The 18540-nt window shown below is 39.6% G+C and overlaps 1 protein-coding gene across 1 annotated transcript in view; it reads right to left on the bottom strand.

The window, feature by feature from the left end:
• The window catches only part of LOC138741995 (sodium- and chloride-dependent neutral and basic amino acid transporter B(0+)-like), a 92319-nt gene that overhangs the window by 5703 nt on the left and 68076 nt on the right, over positions 1 to 18540 (bottom strand). The window contains exons 11-13 of the mRNA XM_069896191.1: positions 14284 to 14383; positions 10879 to 10988; positions 10606 to 10776 (exon numbers count right to left, since the gene is read on the bottom strand). Coding sequence (XP_069752292.1) covers positions 10606 to 10776; positions 10879 to 10988; positions 14284 to 14383 — 381 coding nt within the window. The remainder of the gene's footprint in view (positions 1 to 10605; positions 10777 to 10878; positions 10989 to 14283; positions 14384 to 18540) is intronic.

Raw genomic sequence — 18540 nt, 5'->3', positions numbered from 1 at the left:
GGCGAACCCATACAGGGCAGCAGGACCAGATAAAACAGACCAAGTCGAGTGCTGAAGGACTGAATAGGTCAGCTGACAGACATCTTCCACACATTCCTGCAGCAGACCATAGTCCCAGTGGGTTTCAAGACAGTCATGATCATCCTGGTACCAAAGAGGGCAACAATAACTAGGCTGCATGACTATAGTCCCATGGGAAGGACCTTGACAATTTTGAAATGATTCGAACGTCTGATGATGGAACACATCAAACCAAACCTCCCAGAGATACTGAACCCATTGCAAGGCTATAACATCATCGGTAAAACAGTTCTACTGATGATACTATAGCCTTATCCCTTCACTTCAACCTGAGCCACTCCTCATCAGGGGGTCAGCATTGGAGAGGGTAAAAAAAAACTTCAGATTCCTGGGTGTCAGCATCTCTGAAGACCTATCCTGGGACCTTCCTGCCAATGCAATTATGAAGAAAGCTCCTTGTGAGTTTGAGGAGATTTGATATGTCATCAAAGACCCTTTCAAATTTCTAGATGTGTACCATTCAGAGCATTCTGACTGACTGTATCACACTCTGGTATGGAGGTGCCAATATACAGGACAGGAACAGACTATAGAGGGTTGTAAACTCAGCCAACACCATCATGAGTATGTCTTCACTCCATTAAGGACATCTTTAAGAGGCAGTGCCTCAAGAAAGCACCTTTTATCATCAAGGACCTGATTAACAAGGAGGTACAGGAGCCTGAACAGATACACTTAATGTTACAAAACAGCCTCTTCCCCTCTGACATCAGATTTATGAATGGACAATGAACACTACCTTACTTTCTCCTTTTTTGTATTAGTTATTTTTTAAATTTTAATCTTGCATTTACAAAATTGTAATTTATAGTAATTATCACCTTGTTCTGCATAATTGCTGCTACTGTAAAACAAATCTCATGACACATTCAAAACAATAACCTGATTTTGATTCTGAATTGTGTAAAATGCAGCCAAGATGCAGACCGGTAGCTTTGTCCTCCTCAATTTCCTTGAGAAGTGTAGGTGCTACTGCACCTTCCTGACAAATGAGGTAGTGATATAGCTCAAGGATAGTTCATCTGTTATATACACACCAAGCAACTTTGTGTTCTCCATTCACTCAGCAATAGAATTATTGATGTGTAGAGAGAATAAGCACATAAGGAGGACGAAGGTCAACAAATCAACTCCTATGCCTTCTCCACGTTGAGACTCAGGTTGTTGTTTTCGCACTATTTTACGAGCCTTCTAATATCGTCTCTGCGAAGCCTATTCATTGTTTCTGATGTGGCCAGCTACTGTTGTATCATCCACAGACTTGATCATTCTGTTTGAAATGAGTCTGGGATTGCAAGTCGTGAGTCAGCATTGTGAACAGAAGTGGGCTTAGCACAGTTCTGAGGTGTGCCAGTTCTCAGTGTGATGGGGAGTTTAGGGTAAAGGAATTCTTAGGAAAAAGTAATCATAATATGATATCATTTGCTCTTCAGTTTCAGAGGGAGAAGCTAAAGTCAGATGTGTCGGGGCTGAAGGTGGGTAAGTCACCTGGACCAGATGGACTACACACCAAATTTCTGAAAGAGATAGCTGAAGATTAGGAGTGATCTTTCAAGAATCACTGGAGACAGGAATAGTTATAGAGGACTGGAAAAGTGCAAATATCACTCCACTCTAATCGAAGGGAGAGAGGCAAAAGGTCAGTTAGCCTAACTTCAATGGTTGGCAAGTTTGTAGAGTCCATGATGTTTCAGAGTTCTCAAAGCACAATATAAAAGTCAGGGGAGATCTTGCTTAACCAATATGTAGCAGATAGAATACAGCTTAGAGAAGTATACCATCATATACTTTGGTGGAAAGAATAAAGTCAACTATTTTCTAAATCAACATCCTCTCTGTAATTCAGAAAGTGGAGGGCCAAAGAGATTTAGGAATGCTAGTGCAGGATTCCTTCAAGATTAACTCACAGGTTGAGTCGGCAGCAAGGAAGGCAAATGCATTGTTGCCATTTATTTCAAGAGGGCTAGAATATAAAAGCAAAGGCATTGTTCAGATAACATTTGGATTTCAATGAGAATTTTTGGGCCATATACCAAAGGAAGGATGTGCTGGCATGGGAGAGGGTCCAGAGAAAGTTTACGAGAATGATCCCCGGGATGAGTGGGTTAATCTATGAGGTGTTTTTGATGCCTCTGGCCCAGTACTCGCTGGTTTTTAGAAGGGTGAGGGGGAATCTTAATGAAACCTATCAAACATTAAAACAGCTTTATATGGTGGAGGAAGATGTTCCTAGTTGGAGAAGCTGGGACCAGGGGGCACTGTTTCACAATAAAAGGATGTCCATTTAGAGCTGAAATGTGGAAACATTTTTTCAGCCAGAGGGAGGTGAATCTGTAGAATTTATTCCCATAGATGACTGTGAAGGCCAAGTCATTGGGTAGATTTAAACTGGAGGATGATAGGTTCTTCATAAAGGTGTCATAGGATATGGGGAGAGGGCAGGAGAATAGAGTTGAAAATAAGAATGGTTCAAACAGCAGTTCATACTCAGTGGGTTAAATGGACTAATTCTCTTTATATCTCTTCATAGTCTTATCCCGGAATGTTAAGCTGCCTGTACCATCCAACCCTGTGAAAGCAAAAACATTATAATTCCAGGTGCTGATCCATGCTTTAAATTCAACTGACTTATCTGTAAGGGAGCTTGCATTAAAGTAAATTAATTTGAGTTTGCCAGCCCTTCCATGCTCCATAACCCCCTCCATCTGCTCTGCCCATTAGACTTGTTTGGTTATCCTCCACATTTTTCACCCCATCTGCAGCACTGCCATTTTGCTTTCCACACTCTGTCAAATAAATGTAATCTTTTCAGAGATATGCAAGCAAATCTTCCTGCTGGAAGATTTAGGGCCTTACAGTTTTAGGGCAACACATACTACTTGCACAGGTCCTACAATGATTCAAGAATTGCAATGCTTGCATCAGCTCTTTGCCATTTATTATCCAATTTTTATGTTAACACCCAGCACAGGGAGTTAACCTGAGATTACACACTTCAGTCCTGGATTGTAACTTCTGCCTAAATTCTTTTTTTTAAAGTTTTTTATTTTTCACCCTATGAACCATATTAACCAAAATACACACAAACATTTCCCTCTTGAATATACACAGGGTCATTTTCTCCCCTTTTCCCCCCACCTCCCTTCCCTCCCTCCTTCCCACCCCCCTCCAAACCCATTAAACGTTCAACATATACAATACAATAAACCCATTAAACAACGTCATCACACAATGAAAATAAACAAGAAAATTGTGTCATCTACTTTTAAACACTGGGTCAGTTCATTTCGTCTTCTTCTCATTCTATCATTTTAGGGGGTGGAGGTCCGCGGTAGGCCCTCTCTGTTGTGCTCCATGTACGGTTCGCAAATTTGTTCAAAAAATGTGACTTTATTTTTTAAATTATATGGTATTTTTTCCAATGGAATACATTTATTCATTTCTATGTAACATTGCTGTACTCTCAGGCTCTCTTCTGATTTCCAGGTTGACATTATACATTTTTCTGCTACAGCTAAGGCTATCATAATAAATCTTTTTTGTGCTCCATCCAATTTGAGGCCTAATTTTTACTTCTTATATTATTTAGAAGAAAGATCTCTGGATTTTTTGGTATGTTGCTTTTTGTGATTTTATTTAATACCTGATTTAGATCTTCCCAAAACTTTTCCACTTTGTCACATGCCCAAATTGTATGTACTGTTCTTCCTGTTTCCATCTTACAGCAAAAATATCTATCTGATACTGGTGGGTCCCATTTATTTAACTTTTGGGGTGTGATATATAGCCTGTGTAACCAATTATATTGCATCATGCATAACCTTGTTTTTATTGTATTTCTCATAGTTCCGGAGCATAGATTTTCCCATATTTTATTTTTTATCTTTATGTTTAGTTCTTGTTCCCACTTTTGTTTGGGTTTACAGCTTATTTCAACATTCTCTTTCTCTTGCAGCTTGATATACATGTTTGTTATAAATCTTTTAATTATCATTGTGTCTGTAATCACATATTCAAAGCTGCTTCCTTCTGGTAACCTTAGCCTGCTTCCCAATTTGTCTTTTAAGTAGGTTTTCAGTTGGTGGTATCCAAACATTGTACTTCATTTGTTCAAAAGATAATAAATTATTTCCCAAAAAACAATTTTCTATTCTTTTGATCCCTTTTCTCTCCCATTCTCTAAAGGAAAGGTTATCTATTGTAAAAGGGATTAGTTAATTTTGCGTCAGTAATAATTTTGGTAGTTGGTAATTTGTTTTTTTCCTTTCTTTGTGAATCTTCTTCCAAATGTTGAGCAGATGGTGCAGTACTGATGAACTTCTATATTGCACCAGTTTTTCATCCCACCTATAAAGTATATGTTCTGGAACATTCTCCCCTATTTTATCTAGTTCTAACCTGGTCCAATATGGGTTTTCCCTTGTTTGATAAAAATCTGATAGATATCTTAATTGTGCTGCTCTATAATAATTCTTAAAGTTTGTTAGCTGTAAGCCCCCTTGTTTGTACCATTCTGTTAATTTATCTAGCGCTATCTTCGGTTTCCCCCCTTTCCATAAGAATTTCCTTATTATTTTCTTTAGCTCATTGAGGAATTTCTCTGTTAAGGGAATTGGTAACAATTGAAATAGGTATTGTATCCTTGGGAAGATATTCATTTTAATGCAATTTACCCTTCCTATCAGTGTTAGTGGAAAATCTTTCCAATGTTCTAAGTCATTTTGTAATTTCTTCATTAATGGCTGAAAATTTAATTTGTATAGATGGCCTAGATTATTATACCTAGGTATCAGATTGCTTGTGTTTGCCATTTAAATGGTGATTCTTTCTTAAACTTTGTGAAATCCACATTATTCATTGGCATCGCTTCACTTTTATTTGTGTTGATCTTGTACCCCGATATTTCTCCATATTCCTTCAATTTCTAATGTAATTCTTTTATTGATAATTCTGGTTTTGTTAAGTATACTATGATGTCATCTGCAAATAGACTGATTTTATATTCCTTCTCTTTTATTTTTATCCTTTTTATTTTATTTTCTGTTCTTATCAGTTCTGCCAAGGGTTCTATAGCTAAAGCGAACAGTGAGGGAGATAGTGGACATCCCTGCCTAGTTGACCTACTTAATTTAAATTGGTTCGATATATATCCATTTACTGTCACCTTCGCCAATGGTAATGCTTTAATCCAATTAATATATTTCTCTGGTAGGTTGAACCTTCTAGTACTTTGAAAAAATAATTCCATTCTACCCTGTCAAAGGCTTTCTCTGTGTCTAAAGCAACAGCCACTGTTGGCATCTTATTTCCTTGTTCTGCATGGATTAAGTTAATGAACTTACAGATATTGTCCGTTGTTCGTCTTTTCTTAATAAATCCAGTTTGATCTAGCTTTACTACTTTTGGTACACAGTCGTCCAATCTGTTTGCTAATAGTTTAGCTATTATCTTATAATCTGTGTTAAGTCTATACAATGCTGGTGTTAGTGGATCCTTGCCCATCTTTGATATTACTGTAATTATTGCTATTTTACATGAATCTGGCATTTTTTGTGTTTCTTCAATCTGGTTCATTACTTCCAGGAGAGGAGGAATTAGTAACTCTTTAAATGTTTTATAGAATTCTATTGGGAGTCCATCCTCTGCAGGCGTTTTATTGTTCAGTAGCATTTTTAATACATCTTCTATTTCCTCTATTTCAAATAGTTTTATCAATTTGTTTTGTTCCTCTTCTTGCAATTTTGGTAGTTCAATTTTAGCTAGAAACTCATCTATTTTCTCTTCTTTCCCTTTGTTCTCAGTTCAGTATAATTGCTCGTAGAATTCCTTAAAGTTTTCATTGATCTCTGTTGGGTTATATGTAATTTGTTTGTCCTTTCTCCTTGATGCCAATACCGTTCTTTTAGCTTGCTCTGTTTTAAGCTGCCAAACCCGTATTTTGTAGTTTTTTTCTCCTAGATCGTAATACTTCTGCTTTATTTTCATTATATTCTTCTCCACCTTATATGTTGTAGTGTTTCGTATTTTAATTTTTTGTCTTCTTTTTGTTGTATCTTCCCCTGTTTCTAGTTCTTTTTCTGTACTTACTATTTCCCTTTCCAGCTGTTCTATTTCCCGATTGTAGTCCTTCTTCATCTTAGTTACATAAATTATTATCTGCCCTCTGATGAAGGCTTTCATTGCATCCCATAATATAAATTTGTCTTTCAAAGTACATTTAAATTTGGCGCTCAATAAATTCTCTAAAATCCTGTCTTTTAAGTATCATGGAGTTTAATCTCCATCTATACGTTCTTGGTGGGATGTCCTCCAGTTCTATTGCTAATAACAGGGTTGAGTGATTAGATAACAATCTAGCTTTATATTCTGTTTTCCTAACTCTCCCTTGGATATGGGCTGACAACAGGAATAGGTCAATCCTTGAGTATGTTTTATGTCTACTCGAATAATATGTGTATACTTCTGCCTAAATTCTTGAATATACTTTGCAGGAACTCACCTCTCTTTCTCCCAACATTTTGGGGTGTAGGGGCAACACAGTTGGCACAGCTGTTACAGCTCCAACGATTGGGACTGGGGTTCAATTCCGACACTGTCTGTGAAGAGTTTATACATTCTCCCATGTCTGCATTAGTTTTCTCCTGGGGGCTCTGGTTTCCTCCCATTGTTCAAAACGTACCAGAGGTGTAGGCTAATTGGGTGTAATTGGGCGGCACAGGCTTGTGGGCCACAAGAGCTTATTACCATGCTGTATGTCTAATTTTAAAAAAAATAATCACAACGTGTTTTTTAAAACATTCCATACCCAATCCAGGATATCCTAATTCTGGGATTGCAGAGAAAACGTTCCATTCTGGAGATTCACTTTTAACCACTTAATTTGTCAACCTTCAAGACTTGAAATATTATACAGGACTGGACTAAGCTATTCCCCCCATTACAACCCACCCCATCCAAATGAGACCAGACACCTGTGCACGTGAAATTAAATGAGAATGTTTGACTCTTCAACAAAACTTGAAATATTAACTCAATTTTTTTTTAATGGAAAAGGGCATTTATAGCCTGCAGTAAGTCATTGACCTGGCAAAACCACTCAAGACAGTGCAGCTGAATGTGGAGGTCTTCTCCTCTGGAAACATGGCAGCCATGTGGAGAGCACGGGTGCCACCATCTTGGAATGTGGGGTCCCAGGTCATTGCCACCATCGAGCATCCATAGTGCTACTTCTGCTGCCATATTAAACATCCCCATAAGAGATGCCCCTCCCAAAATGCAACATAATCTGCCAGCAGGAAGAAGGGGCACTACAGGAAGGTATGTAGGTCCTATCCTTCCTCCAGCAGCGCCGTGTGCAGCCAACAACCACCGCCATCTTGGACGGTGTCACTTCCAATGCAATTTCCGGTCACAGGGAATGGCTCGGTGGGACCAGGGGCATGGTAAACTGGAATGGCAACACTTCTTGCGGTGAGGAACACCGCGTGTGTGGCATGGGGGAAGCCATCTTGTGAGCCATCTTGTACTACAACAGTGATTCAGACAGCGACCAGATGCTGGCCTTGATTACTCTGGACCAGGACAGCCCACGTCAACTAGCCAGGGCCATGATGGACATTGAGGTAAACGGTCACATCACAAACTGGCTATTTCATACCAGGAGCATGGAAAGCTTCATTCACCTAGGCACAGTACACTGCTACTCCCTCTCAGTATAAAGTCGTGCTGGCCTCCAAATCCCACTCAGCTGAGATCCATGGCAGCTGCACCATGACATTAATAGTGCGTGACACTGAGTACTAGAATTTTAAGCTTTTTATCATACTGTAGCTCTGCACACCAGTCATACTAGGACTGCGCTTCCAGAGCCAGCTCAAAAACATCTAAATGTAGTTTTACTGGCCCCACCCCTCTCACATTCCACAACTATCCATTTTTTAATTATGCACCCTCCCCTCCAAACACGACCTGCAGTCTGTCCACTTCCGGGGCCCACCACCTCCCTTGTTCGAGAACCTCACCCCTGACTACAAGCCTGTCACCACCAAGAGCAGGTGAAAGAGCCCCAGAGACAGAGCTTTCATCAAAGCAGAAGTTAAACAACTTCTGGCTGGAGGCACAGGTGGTAGTAGTTAAGAGCAGAAACACCGCATGGTCAAATACTATAGTCAGACCCAGCTGGATGGCTATCCCTTCTCCCACATTGCCGATATAGTGAACGAGATTACCTATTACCAGATTGTCTTGATCTCAAGCTGACTTACCACAACTCCCAGTCCGCCCAGAGGACAGCCTGTACATTGTCTTCGATGCAGACAGCCACCTCTACCACTTCCTCCGGGTTCCCTTCAGGGTCCAAAATGGTCCAGAGGGAGATAGACCAGATTGTGCATGACTATGGGCTAAAGGCCACATATCTCTATCTAGACAACATGACCAGCAGAATCATGACACTAGCCTACAAACATTTTTCCAGATGGCCAAAAGTCTCAACCTCACGTACAACCTAAAGAAGTGCATGTTCAGCATTTCACATCTTACTATCCTCGGATGCGTGGTGGAGAATGGTGTTACTGGGCCTGACCCTGAATGTATGCGTCCTCTGCTGGAGCTACCACTGCCCCACAACCTTAAGGCCCTGAAAAGGCGCTTGGGGTTCTTTTTCTACTACACCCAGTGGGTCCCTAAATATGCAAACAAAGCCAGGCCTCTGGTGAAAACATCAACCTTTTCCCGGTCGGCAGAAACCCAAGTGGCATTTATACACATCAAAGGTGACATCATCAGGGCGGTGATACTCGCTGTGGACGAATCCAGGTGGAGAGTGATGCATCCAACTTTGCCCTAGCAGCCATCCTCAACGAGGCGGGCAGGCCTGTGACATTTTTTTCACGGACCCTCCAGGACCCTGAACTCCAGCATTCAGACATCAAGAAGGAGGCCCAGACAATAGTGGAAGCTATGCACCACTGGAGGCACTACCTGTTCAGCAAACCGTTCACCCTGTTGACTGACCAACGAGAAGTCGTTTTTATGTTCAATGAGAAACAGCGTGAAAAAATTAAGAATGACAAGATCCTGAAATGGAGAATCCATCTATCACCTCTAACTACGAGATCTTGTACTGGCCTGGAAAGCTCAACAAGCTTCCCGTTGCCCTGTCATGTGCCTACATGCAACTGGACTGCCTCCAAGCCCTCCAAAAAAGCCTCTGCCACCCCAGAGTCACCAGGCTCTACCACTTCATTAGAGCTCACAACCTCCCTTACTCAGTTGAGGATATCAGGGAACTGACCTGGAGCTGCTCAGTTTGTGCCGAATGCAAACCCTAATTCTACTGGCTAGAAAAAAAAAACACCTGATTAAAGCCACCCATCTTTTTAAATGCTTGAGTATGGACTTCAAAGGCCCTCTTCCCTCCACTAACAGGAACCTATACTTTTTCAACATTATCAATGAATACTCACGCTTCCCTTTCACCATGGCCACAATCAAAGTCATAATGCAGCATATTCACTCTGTTTGGATACCCCTGTTATATCTATAGCATCCAGGGATCCATAAGTGATGAGCTGCGCCATTACCTGTTGACCAAAGGCATAGCCACGATCAGGACCATGAGCTATAACCCCCGAGGGACAGCCAGGTAGAAAGGAAGATCACTACCATTTGGAAGACAACCCTCCTAGCCCTCAGGTCAAAAGGCTTGCCTGTCTCCCAGTGGCAAGATGTCCTCCCTGAGGCACTCCATGCTACAAGGTCCCTCCTCTGTACTGCTACTAGTGATACCCTGAATGAAAGGGTCTTTTCCTTCCTCAGTAAGTCAGTGTTGGGAACCACGCTACTGTCCTGGCTGATGACCCCTGGGCCTGTCCTACTCCAAAGGCATACCAGGAACCTGTTCAAGAAGGTCCACCTCCTCCACGTAATTTTCAAATATGCTTACGTTGAGTACCAGGATGGCAGCAAGACATAATTTCTGTCCAGGATTTGGCATATGCAGGGTCCCTCAACCAGCCAATCAGTATCCCCTCCCCATACCACCATAACAGGGATAACAGGCCACTCGGCCCCATTAATATTAGCAAACCCAGACTGAGCAAATCCACAGTCCTATTAATCCCCCCTCAACCACCGGAAAACCAGCCTGTCAAACAAAATGCTGCCCAGGAGCCAGCAGCTGAGCCACAGCAAGCACACTGATGGTCACTATGACAGATGAGACCACCAGATAGGCTGAACCTGTAAAGGACATTGATTAACATTACTCCTCCAGACTCTGTTTTAAAAGGGTGCACTGTCTCTGAGGGCTGCCCTGCCCCTGCATCTGAGACTCCTTCCCTCTGAATCCCCATAAAGGCTGTTACCACAAACCACTCCCTCAGTACCTGCTTTTAAACTGGACCAGCAACGTGAGATGTGCTGATGTTTTATGGTGACTGAAGCTTATTAATCACAACTATCAGTCTAATAAAGCTACAGTATGTGTCTTACCCTTTAAACTACATCAAGATGTTTCCTTACCAGCCATAAGGTGGAGCCCTTGGCTCGAGCAACTTTCATTATCATGACAATGGGGATCCACATGGCGCAAAAAAAAAGCAGACACCAAACAAGTACTATTGTCCATGTGGGGTACTCTACCGGTCCATATGTTGGTGGAGCAAAGCTTGCCAGAGACCAGATTAAGATTGCCTGGTTAAAATAGTTAAAAACCATAAAATCAGAATCTTGACAAAAACAATATGCTGTTTTGATCATTTTCAATTTAGTTCAAAATTACATGCAACTCCTTACTGCCAGCAAGCTTGGTGAAATAAAAATCCAGCACACTCTCCACCACAGCCAGAAGAGGAAACTCTTTCTCCCAATCATCATTTCAATGTCCTTGATGAACCTTGCTGTACCTATAAACAAGAAAGCAGAGATACACAATCTATCACTTTTTTCTGCCTTTATGACAGACTATTTATTCCAGAATTTGCTGTCACAATGGAAGGCATTAAACAGCTCACATTCAAAAAGTATGTGGGAATGTAACATGAAAGTGAAAGGTCAAATGCCACATATCTGATTGAGTTTTGTTGAAGATGTGAACATAAACATTGACGAGGGAGGAGCCGTAGAAATTGTATATATGGATTTCAGCAAGGCACTCAATATGGTTTCACATAGTAGGCTGCTCTGGTTAGAGCTAGTTAGATCATATGGGATCCAAGGTGAGACAGCCAAATGGATGGAAAATTGCCTTCATGGAAGAAACCAGAGGGTGATGGTGGAAGTTATATTTTGGACTGGCAGCCTATGTCCAGTGGTGTGCCACAGGGTTCAGTGCTTGGCCCATTGCTGTTTGTCATTTACATCAATTATTTTGGATGAAAATGTACATGGCATAATTAGCAAGTTTGTGGATAATACTACAGTGGTTGATATTGTAGATAATGAAGATGGTTGCCAAAAATTGCAGCAGGATCTTGATCAGTTGATGGAACTTAATACAGAGCAAGGTGTGGCATTGCATTTTGGGAGGTCTAACAATGAGTAGAGACTACACTGTGAATGATAGGGATCTGGAGAGTGTTGTAGAGCAGAGAGATCTAGGATTATAGGAATATACATGATTTCAGCACATTGGCATTCATCCATTAAGAGGTCATGTTGTAACTCGGTAAGAAGATGTTGAGGTAAAATTTTGAGTATTTTGTTCTGTTTTGATAAGAAATTCTCAAACTGAATATGGTGCAGAAATTATTTACCAGGGTGTTGCCAAGATTTGGGGACCTGTCAGGATCAGGCTTAATTCCTTAGTGTAGAAGAATAAGAGGTGATCTGATTTAGGTGTACAAAATCATGGGAGGAATAGATCGTGTGCACGCAGAGTCTTTTGCCAGAATATGGTAATTGGCAGCCAGAGGACATGGGATTAAGTTGAGGGTGGAGAGATTTAATAGGACTCCATGCGGGAACATTTTGCTTTTACATAGATGAGAGTATGGAACAAGTTGCCAGAGAAGGTACTTAAGGAAACGATTATTGAAAGAAACATTTGGATGGATACACGGATAAGATAGGTTTCCAGGGATACGGAATAAATGCAGGTAAATGGGATGCATCTGGGTGGGATGCTATGGTCAACATGGGCAAATTGGACTGAAGGGCCTTCTTCCATACTGTATGACTCCGAGGGAGCTCTTAGGATGAGAAGCACGATTTGTTGTTTGCATGTCATCATCAGCCTGACACTCCATGATTGTATCAAATTCTTAATTACAGAAGCTTTCTTTCTTCACAGCTTGTTAAAAAGTTCCACGCCTTAAAGTTAAAGGTGGAAGAATGATCGGGCCCAACATGAGAAACCTTGAGTGGCTAGAGATGTAGGTGGGATAGTGAAAGGCACTGAGCAATTCAAAGTTTGGGGGAAGGGCCCTGAAGGGTGAAATGGATGGACCTGTTTGTGTGGAGATGAAATGAATTATGTGCCAGGGGAAGGGCTCTACCAAATATCATGGTTCACAATAATAGGATATCCTATGGAGGCAAGAAGATGATTTCCTGCACTTGAATTTCCATGAGATAGCATGAAAGTTATAAAGATAACACTCAATGCCACATCCCAGATAGAGGAATATAAAATGAAATGGAAGCAGAGGTAAGCTACTCAGTCTCTCAAGTTTACTCCACTATTTAATATGTCTGATCTGATTATAGTCTCAATATAAAATGGAATTGGATAGGCATGAGGGAAAATATGGAGAAAAAAGAGCATCCAGACTGATTGAAATGCTTTACAAAGAGCCGACAAGATTTGAAGAGCTGAATTCCCCCTCTGCAACCATTATCTCTCATTCTCTGTGATAAATCAATGCTGAGATCATATTTGACAAACTGGATTGAAGTTTTGGATGAGGTAACAGATTCAGATTTATTGTCAGAATACATACATGACATTACATACAACCTTGAGATTCTTTTTTCTGGAGGCGAGGCAAAATTACCACTTCTTAGTAGTGCAAAGAAATTACACAATGTACACATGTAAACAAATAAACAATTGTAAATAAACTGACTGTGCATTACAGAAAGAAAAACAAACAATAAAGTGCAAAATTAAGAGTCCTTAACTGAGTCCGATTGACTTTGTGGATGATGAGTCTTACGGTTGATACAGGAAATGTAGTGGATTTTAGGACATAGAAGCAAAAAATTAGGCCTATTGAATTAAAAAGCCAGGAACCAAATAAAATTTAAAAAATAGCCTAAAGAGAGAAAGCCTGATATGCCACAAGGATCAGTTTCAGGCCCATCACCTTGGCTAATCTGTGTAAAGGACTTGACCTGCCCTATTGGTCCATCTGTCTTCACACAAGGAGTAAACCAGCGACTGACTCATGATGACATTAATATCAACTTCTCTGGCTTTTGTAAACTTCACACCCTTGTTTCCCCTGTTGTCTCTCCATTCCTTGTCCCCTTTCGTACAAACATGATAAATTCTACCTTGTCCCTTATCATATCCAATGAACACCTTTACTTGGACAGGTTTTCTCCCCCATTGTTTGAATTCTGAGCCTCTCAGATACATCCGGCTTCTGCCTTTTCTGATTTTACCTTGAAGAAGGGCTCAGGCCCGAAATGTCAGCCATACATCTTTGTCTCCTATAGTTGCTGAAGAGACCAGCTGACTTCCTCCAGCATTTTGGAGTTTTTACTGACCCATTAGAGCATGAGAAATAACAGCAAGACTGAGCCCAGCAGCAGTGAGAACATTGGAGAAACACAAAAGCTGTAAATGCTGGAACCTGATAAAGCTTCAGACCCATAATGCCAACTGGCCATTTCTACTCATGGATGTTGTCTGACCTGCTGAGTTGCTCCAGCATTTCCTTGTTTGCTGGGTGAGAAATTGACTTGTGACAAGTATCTCTTCAACTCATTAGCCAAATTAGCTTCCATTAGCCAAATAGTAAGGATTACAATACAATTTCCCCATCACCCAGAATTAATACCCAGCACAAACCAATGATGAAAAATAAAGAAAGAGAAAACCACAGTTTGATTCAAATTGGCACCACATGGTAAAATGGGATTTCCTTCAAATATATTGAAATGTGAAGCATTATCTTCAACCCAATTCATTTTATTTCTTTTGAAAGCCTGTATGGATTTTACAGAGATCATCATCTACTTTCTTTTAATATTTACCATAAATCCAGCTAATTCCAATGAGCTCTAGCAGGGCGACTGTAATGAGAACCCATCCAGAACATAAATAATCAATTAAATTTATCCAGTAAATCCCAGCCTAAAATCAAATAGAAAATGAGAAAAAACACATCGAAAAACATGTTCAAATCAAGAGGACAATTAAATACAATATATGCACCTTACCCAACTATAAACCATCCAGTTCTAATTAAGGGACAGAAATCTTATTGGACTTGCTTCTCCCAAGTCCACTTCATGATAAATCGCTGATGTTCCGTTTGGCACATCAGGAAACAAATTTGTATATTTCAAAATTAATTATTTTAACTGTATCTGTTCTTGTGACTTAAGATGGCCTAACTTTTCCTCCAAATTTTTGAAAATTGCTGAATTAGACAGGCACACAGGAACCATGGTTTCTTTAAGGTTACCCTCACAAGATTTTGATTCCATAATCTTATGATCCATAACTTCCTCAACCCTGTTAACAACTAATACCTCTGATACAGATATTTCTCCACTACCCTTATCCCCATAATAAGGTTTCAACATATTTATATGACAAACCTGAGTTTTATTCCTTCGATTTAGTGTTAACAACATAGTTAACATCATTCAGTTTTGATTTAACTACGTACAGACCAGAAAATTTAGCTCTCAAAGGATTGACGTGTTGTAAACAAAATTAAAACTTTACTTCCTATCTTAAAATTCCTCACTTGAGCTTTCCTGTAAAATAAATGCTTCATTTTACCCTGAGCCATTTCTAAATTCTTTTGAGCCAAAGTCCACATTTTTTGTAACCTATCTTTAATTTTAGAAACATAATCCAGTAAATTCAACTGCACATAATCTTTAATTCACTGTTCTTTTATCAACATTAAAAGTCCCCTAACCTGATGTCCAAACACAATTTCAAAAGGGCTGAAACCTAATGAATCCTGCACAACATCCCTTGCTGCAAATAACAATAAATTAATACGTTCATCCCAATCTTTTCTATTCTCTGTTCAGTAAACTTTCATCATATTTTTAAGAGTAGAATTAAATCTTTCCAAAGCTCCCTGAGTTTCAGGATGGTACGCAGATGAAGTGATCTGTTTTATTCCCAACTCATAAATCAACTGCGGAAACAACCCAGACATAAAATCATACCCTTGATCACTTCAAAACTACAAATCCAAAACTGAAAAAACAATCCAGAGCCTTTTCCACAATTTTGGCTTTAATATTCCTTAATGGTATAGCCTCTAGAAATCTCGACACTGTGCACATAATTGTTAATAAATACTGATTCCCAGACTTGGTTTTAGGCAGGGGACCTACACAATCCTAGTGAAAGGTTCCCCAACAACAGGAATAGGTTTCAATGGAGCTACTGGAAGACCCTAGTTAGGTTTCCCCACAACATGTCTGGCACCAATTTACAACATCCTTCCTCAAACCAAGCCAAAAAAATTGTCCCAAAATCTTATTCATGGTTTTCTTTACACCAAGATGTCCACCCAAAGGCTAGATTTTAAATTTCATTCCAGTAATTTCTAGGAATGACCACTTGATGAATCACCCCCCACTCTTCATAGGCAGGAATATCAAGAGGTCTCCATTTCCTCATCAACAATTCACTCTTCAAATAATATCGACAAGCCATTTCTTTAATCTCCTGTTCACTCTCTGCTTTGTCCCTCAAGTCATTATGATCTGTATCTGTCCACTGTTGCTGAATTAACTCTTTCCTTGACAAATAGAAATCCTGACTCTCACAATTATCCTCCTCTTTCAAAACTATTTCAGAAGCACTGAGCAAGACTCTATCAACTGAATCTTCCTCAACTCTCATCATTTTCTTAGACAAAGACCTTGTTACAGCACATGCAGGATATATCTCACAATCCTCTTCAACCTCATCCTTATTAGGCTGATTTGTTAATCTCAAAACTGACCCAACTTTATCCTTTGCCAAATCATTCCCTAATAAAAATGAAGCCCCCTGCATGGGTAACTTTGAAACTACTCCTACTACAACAGGTCCTTTAACAAGTTCTGAATTCAGCACTATGTTGTGAAGAGATATTGACTCTACCTCACCTCCAACACCTTTAATCAAAGTTGTCTCCCCTGTGTCAGTCTTCTGATCAAGAGTTAAAACATTTTCCAATAACAGTGACTGAGCAGTCTCAGTATCTCTGAGAATTTTAACTGGAACCTGTGATTCTTCCTCCTTTACTGAAACCAAGCCTTCTGACACTAAAGGTTTGAAAACATCCATGTCACTGTTACCAGGTTTGGAATATCTGCTCTCCTTAAATACAACAGCCTGAATACATGCTTCTGCAAAACCTCCTTTTCTCATCTCTTTTTCAATGCTAGACAATTTGCAATAACATCACCAGGTTTCTTGCAAAAATGATATACAAAACCAGAAGTTCTGTCCTTTCCCACCCTACCTTCATCTTTTCTCTTAACATTCTCCCCAGACTTAATTTCAGTCTTACTAGTCTGCTCCATATTAACCATCTGAACAGGCTTATTAATCTGTTCCACATTAACTCTCTGAAAATGCTCACTATTCTGAAATGTACTTTTGTGAATTAGGGCAAATTTGTCCGCTCATTTAGCTGTTTTCTGCCACGTCTCAACATCTCTCTCATCCAGGTATAATTTAATCTCATTTGGAACACACCTTTTAATTTCCTTCATTAATATCAATTTTCTCAATCTGTCAAAATCATTATTTATTCCTTTTGAGGCACACCAATGGTCAAAACATACAGATTTTCTCAGAGCAAAGTCCATATAAGTTTGATTTCATGTTTTAACCAAACTCCTAAATTTTTGTCTATATGCTTCTGGACCCAACTTATAAGCTTTCAATACTGTTTCTTTAACAGTATCATAATTTGCCATTTGCTCTGTAGTCAAACTAGAGTATGCAATTTGGATTTTTCCTTTCAATACACTTTGGAGCATAAGAGGCCATTTTTCTTTTGGTCATCGTGAACTCTCAGCAACCTTTTCAAAAAGCTGAAAATATGTATCTATATGTCCCTCATCAAAAGGAACTCGATTTACCTCTCTACTAGCCAAAAACCACTCCTTGGGAGTTACAGCCTCAATTCTCTTACTTCCTTCTATTTCAATTTTTAATTTCTCTAATTGAAACCGTCTGTCCCTTTTAATTTCTTTGCTCTGTCTTTTAGCTACCTCTACTCATATTTTCTCCATTTTTCAGTTTCCTCTGCCTCTTATATCCTCTGTTTTTCAGCCTTTTTCAGCCTCTTCTCTTTGTTTTTCAATTTAGTCTGCCTCATATTGTTGTCTCTGCAACTCAAAATTCTATTTCTCTCTTTCTTGCAACTGTCTGTTTCTCTTTCCTCTTCAGTTTCTCCAATTCCAATTCAACAGATCTCTGCAAATTTTGCCTCACCCATGTAATATTTCACTATAATCCTCTGCATGTGTATTTTCCTTATCTAATCCTTGACTTCAGTCAGCTTTAATGCCTTAGAAATAACCATCAGTTCCTCTTTTCACTTGCTCTGCAGCTTTGCAGGTGATGGTTGTGACCAAAATGTATCAACATCCATTGCTGCTGTTTTTCCACACACAAGCTTTAAATTAGCTTGAAAAAAAAACCCAATGAACTAATAAATCACAAAAACTCCAATTTTCAGTCCGAAAGGATGAGTCCCCATAAAATATTACAAGCCCAGAGAACCCCAAAACCAAGAAGCAATAGATATTCACCAAGACAAATGGTTACTTAAACAAAAGTTCCTTTTAATTATGTTTAAACATGAAAACAGAATCACACTCTAACTTATCACTATTGACTTATTTAACCTAACTTTACCCCCTTCTAATTCTAAGCACACATGTATGTAAAGTGTTTGCAAGTTTAGAAAACTTCTTTGGTTCACAGTCCAATCTCACTTCTCATTCCTCCAAGTTCACTTTTTGCAGGCAATTCTTATACTGTGCACAGAATTTAACATTTATAAAGTTCACCAGGCTTTGGTGCTTGAAAGGTAAATGGTTACCACTCAGGAAGGTTCTAGTCCATTTTCGGAGAGAGATTTGTTGTATGCTTACATCCACAACTGATTCCTTTTTTAATCTGCCACTTCAGTGTCTTGCCAAAGAAACCTTCCCCCTCAGGGTCCTCCAGATGATAACCTCTTTCTTTCAGGTCACCACAGATTTCCTTCTTATTTCTCTTATTTCAAATGAAACATTAGAAAGTCAGCCCTCTCC

The sequence above is a fragment of the Narcine bancroftii genome, chromosome 8 (assembly GCF_036971445.1).
Source record: "Narcine bancroftii isolate sNarBan1 chromosome 8, sNarBan1.hap1, whole genome shotgun sequence".
Classification (NCBI taxonomy): Eukaryota; Metazoa; Chordata; class Chondrichthyes; order Torpediniformes; family Narcinidae; genus Narcine; species Narcine bancroftii.
This window is presented reverse-complemented; position numbering and strand designations above follow the sequence as displayed.